At 45.2% G+C, this 5,097-nt stretch overlaps 1 protein-coding gene across 1 annotated transcript in view; it reads right to left on the bottom strand.

The window, feature by feature from the left end:
• Positions 1-1,293: 1,293 nt before the first annotated feature.
• PRKCH (protein kinase C eta) overlaps positions 1,294-5,097 on the bottom strand; it is a 154,001-nt gene continuing 150,197 nt past the window's right edge. The window contains exons 13-14 of the mRNA XM_007471698.1: positions 2,863-3,006; positions 1,294-1,440 (exon numbers count right to left, since the gene is read on the bottom strand). Of these exons, the coding sequence (XP_007471760.1) occupies positions 1,294-1,440; positions 2,863-3,006 (291 nt within the window). The remainder of the gene's footprint in view (positions 1,441-2,862; positions 3,007-5,097) is intronic.

The raw sequence follows: 5,097 nt of genomic DNA, 5'->3' as shown, positions 1-5,097 counted from the left end.
TTAAGTGACATACACAATGTGATGCCAACCTTGGCTCTCAGGACGTTGCTTTGAGTCAAGAGTTCTATCCATTCTGCTCAAAGCTTATTTTAATTACATATCTCCTCTCCTAGTGGGGATGGGACAAATCCTTCTAGACAAGAAAAATCCCTTTTGTTACAAAATGCATTTATTTCAGCCAGATAAAATTCTCCAACTGCATACATGGGTACATATTATAAGGTCCTTCTTTGATACATGTCCTGCTTACAAGAGCCATTTCTAATTATTAAAATGCATACCAAACAAACATCTTTGTCTCTTAAAATATAATTTAAATAAATTGCTAAGGTATAAGCCGTAAGTCTGGTCATGGATGCGAGCGGAGTGTGATTCTTCAGTGATGAGTCCAGAGCAATATTGGCACAGTGAGATTCCACAAGTCAGCGAGCACCTGAGCTCACCTGCTGATTAACCTGCCGATTATGTGGATAGTTGCTGTTGGGGCATCGAGCTGCCTTCTGTGAAAAAAGTTATGTGCAAAGTATGACGTAGGCAACGTGGAGAGGCCTTTCACAGAATGCAAACGCCATTCACGTAACTTAAGGATGAAAGCTTGGTGAAAGCAAATCTGCTGTTTACACTGCTGGGTATTGTGGCCCCGTCTCACTGGGCACTCAATAAATATCTATTAAATGAAAGTAAGGATAAAAGAATAAGCTGTAGCAGTTGCCTTGGTGCCCATCTGTTGTCAGGATGGGGCTTTAAGGTATGAGCTTTATGGACACACTTTTTTGTTCAGAGTAAATTGGAAGCCATCCCTTTCCTTCTCTTCAAGTTCTTCCTTAGCATTTACAGACTTCTTGCAGAAGTCTGCCAGTATTCGGGGCTCACTGGCTTACAGAAGAGCCCGGCACTCCATACAAAGTCTAGGTTTGTCCCTTGAAGTAAAACGCCTGATTGGCTCAGAAGTTCTAGGATCTGATTTATTCTTCACACCTTTTCTCCTTTTGGCTCCTGTTAATATCCCAAACCCCAAGTAGCTATGGAAACTCAGAGGCTGAGCAGTGTATGTCTTCATGAAATCTCCTTTCACTTTCCGTATCAACTGTTTCCAGGACCATGGCTCCCTCAGGACTTGAAATACTGTAGGTGATCTCTTGACGTTCTGTCCTTCACAGAGTTCTCCACCTGCTCGCTGAAGGTAAGGTTCTTGTTCTAAGGCTGATGCTGAGGAGTTCCCCACAAAGGAAATTCCTGGAAAATCTCTAGCCCCTTTTGATTCTCATACCATCTCTCCCATTCCCCATAAGGCTATGGATGCAATTCTGGAGAGACAAAGGAAAAGTTTCTAAACTCATCCTGGTTAATCATAGGAAGGTGTCCCTCATCAATTGGAGTTAAAACTGGTTCTTCCTTTATGAAGTCGGGGTCAAAATTACTGACGTCTTCTCGGGTTTTCTGTCAAAAAGGAAACAAGGAAAATTTCAGATTCTATGCACTTGAGTTTTAGTCATCTTCCATGGGACTTGGCCCATTTCAATGAGTTCGGAGGACTGCCCTGCAGCTCTCTCGGTAGTGTTATTCACAGTTATGACAATTGGTTAAACAGTGCTTTACACTTCAACTGCACTGTGTCTTACTAGGGCATTTGGTAACCGCCCATGCACTAACCCCACAAAAATCTTGCCGAGCAGGCCAGCCTTCGGCTGGGAAACTAAAAAATGAATTTGCTCACCTGACCCAGCCAGCTGGTTCACCCTCCCCATTTCACTGAGGTACCACTTTTCAGCAGGCCTAATGGAGAGGCACATAAAACAACAGAGGTAGAGCAAATTCACGCTTGCCCCACCTCCTGTTTTACAACGGTCTATATGCTTGAAGAGATTTTTCTTGAAAGACTTCTCGGAAATGCTGAGTTTAGGGAACAAATGCCTCTCGCTTTACTCAATAGTCAGATTCATTCTGCCCTGCTGGCAAAGCTTTCCCTCCTCACAGAGGGGCTGGCAGGGGGATGTCCATTAAAGGAAGTGGCTTTGTCTCTGTGTCTCAACCTAGCAGGCTGTTACAGATTAAGCTAATGACGCTTGGAAATGCGTATTTTACATCTTCATAAACTAATGCTGGAGAGAACATTTTTACCATCGTGAGACCTCCTACTTTTCTTCCTTGAGTCAATGATATTTTTCTCTCTGCCTTTGAGCACCCCTCGTCCCCCTAACTCTTGATGTACTGCCAGCCCAGCTTCTCTGCCTTCGCATTGTGGTTCTCTTGACCCACCCATGAGAAGGAACTTAGCTCTCAGACCGAGAGCTGGACCACCCTAAGGAATGCCACCCCACTCAGCTGCCTCACTTCCTAGTGAGGTGCTCCCAGTATTTCCTAGTCAAAGAGGACTCGGCCTGTTCTGCCCTGAGCCCTGAGCTGCAGTAGCTGTTACAGACCTGAGCTCTCCAAGCCAGGGAGCCAGGCTTAGGGCTCTGAGGAGCATTCCATGGCCTCTCTACTTTCTTGGGGGCTTGGGAAAGGCACCCTGACTAAGGAGCGTAAGGAAATCAGCTAGGAACAATGACTTTCTCAACCAAACACTTCTGGGGAAACCTGGAAAGTTTCAAGGCCTCTTAGACCCCAGGAAATTTTAAATTAAGAGAGGATGGGGCCAGGGCAAGCAAGAGGTAAAAACTTTTTTGAGAAGTAACCCTGGCACACAGAGAGACGTTGCCTCAGGGGCAAGGAGCCCAGCCTCCTCCTGGGTGAAGTGCCTTGCAAAGCATCAGGCTGAACCTGCAGTCTGATCATTCCCCAGTGGACCATCGGGCTGCTCCGTGAAACACTGAGACATTTCAAGAAAGAAGATCTACCAAGGTGGTCTTGGACACTTACAATTCTGGGTCTGAAAGGTGGTTCTACTTGGCGATGGTTCAGCTGGGTCCAGTCGATTTCCTTAAAGAAAGGATGTCTCAAGATGGCATGCTCGCCACCCTGACTCGGGCTGCCCAAGCGCATAGTGGGGTTCTTGGTCATGAACTGAGAGGGAGAGAAAGAGAGTCAATCATTCAATCCTAGACAATAAGTATGTCACAAGACAGTAGGCATTCGCTCTGGCAGAAGAGCCGATGTGAGGCTTTCTGGCTGATCTGGCTTAACCAGCTGAATTTTCCCATCACAGGCGGCACAGCCACCATGAATCATCCGGTAAAGGCGCAATTTTCCTTTACACATGAGGCGCAAATTGCTCATGTGTATTTATGGCCTTCCCCACTTCCATTTCAGACACGGCAACTAAAATAAAACCGAGGGGCCCGGTTTTCTTTCCTGTAAATACCATGTATATTTTTTTTCCTCTTTAAAGAAAAGAAACGCTTTATAAAATAGTGTGCTTTTCTCCAGCACTGCAGTTGTGGACAGCCGGCATCTTATGAATGGGGCTACTTTTCAGAACAGCTGTGCCATTCTTCTGAGAGACCCCCACCAGCCGGCCAGGATTCCCACTCTCTGACAAGACCACAGAGAGAAGAATGAGAGTCATTTTTCTGAAGAGCTGTGTGAAGAAGCCGCAAGGGTGAAAAACTTAAAGCTCTGTGTTCGGGCTCCAGGAAAAACAAAGTTGGCCGCTTTTATTATGCAACAAAGATATCACAGTTTTGAGTGAAAAGTTTTTTTCTTTGAGATGCTCCCTTCTCTCCTGCCCCTCCATTTTGAAATGTTTCATGACTGAGACTCTTGCCACATAGTCCAAAATTTAAAAGCACTGCCATACAGTCAAGGAATGTGTGTATATAAATCCTCTGTATTTATATCAATTGGGTAACTTCCTCGCAGCTGAGCTCCTTGCACAGAGTGGTCAATAAAGGCATTCTGATCGTATCCTGACCAAAGACAAGTATAGGATAATTCACTTTTCATGGCCAGAATGTCATTTTCAATTTTAAAGACACATAAGCTAATTTCTCATTATCAAAAGAAAATTGCCTTGGATAAAAACTTTTTAAAAACTTAAGTTATCTTTAAATGAATTTATAACAGTCCCCAAGCACCCCTTTCCAAGTCTGATTTATGAACACAAAATTAATGGTGTGTTCATAGAAATGGCTTTGGAGTGGAATTTACACAGTATTTTGGAAAAAATCTTGAAGGTGCACACAAGAAAGCATAGGGTTGGGAGGTGAGCAGCCCTGCCATGTCAGGTGTCCAAAGCTGCAAAACCTCCTGGATTGCTTCAGGTGAACGGGATCAGGTGGAGGGAGGAGGATGCCGAAGTCCCTAAGCAAATCTGACAGGACAGACCTCATAAAATGCTCAAAAAGCTTCCAAGGGGAGCTAGTAAAAACTGAAGACACGGATGGGGTTTAATGGTTTCTCCTCTTTCCTAGAGACAAGGAATGAAAGGCCTGGTGGTGCTGAATTTGGACGTGGAACTCGAAAGTAAAAGCAGCTTTCAGAGCTCCACAGGAGTTAGCACTCTGGGCACGCACGGTGATCAGCGTAGACTTAGGAAATATAGCTCATAAACAACTCCGTTCTGAAAGAGCTAGGCGCTCATGCTGCGTGGGCTCTCCCCAGATAAGTCTGTGCAACTCGTAAAGGCAGGGGATAAGAAATACACAAAAGAAATGAGTAGATTCTCTCCTTAGGAAAGTCAATGGGATACAATCCCCGACGGAATAGCCATGTCTATTCTAAGAGCTAATTAACAAAAAACAAACAATGCTGCAAAAAACTCAAGCTACAAGGACAGCAGAACAGACCCAGATGGCTTGTGGGAAACTCCCAGGCCTGCCAACGGTGCGAGCAGAGGACACCTTGTGAATGTGTGAGTACAACTTGTTCTTCTGGGCAAGAGGAACAGTGTGGGGCCCTTGATGCCAGGGTGGCAGAAGCCCTGGTGTCTGAACAACTTTGCCCATTTTTCCCTGCCCCGGCACGCAAGCCAGCCTCCCAAGGGGCACCGTGGAAAAGCACTGCCCAAGGATCAGGAGACCAAATCGTGGCTGCTCTCCTCTATAAACTTCATCCCTGGGAATGGAGTCAGGCAGAATAACCCTTTCACTAGCTTATGCTTAGAATTCTGATAAATCCTTTCGAATAACCAAGCAGTTTCTTTTTTTTTTCTTTCTT

The sequence above is a fragment of the Lipotes vexillifer genome, unplaced genomic scaffold, assembly GCF_000442215.2.
Source record: "Lipotes vexillifer unplaced genomic scaffold, Lipotes_vexillifer_v1.1 scaffold531, whole genome shotgun sequence".
NCBI classification, from domain to species: domain Eukaryota; kingdom Metazoa; phylum Chordata; class Mammalia; order Artiodactyla; family Lipotidae; genus Lipotes; species Lipotes vexillifer.
Note: the sequence above shows the minus strand (reverse complement) of the source record. Positions and strands in the feature narration are given on the sequence as shown.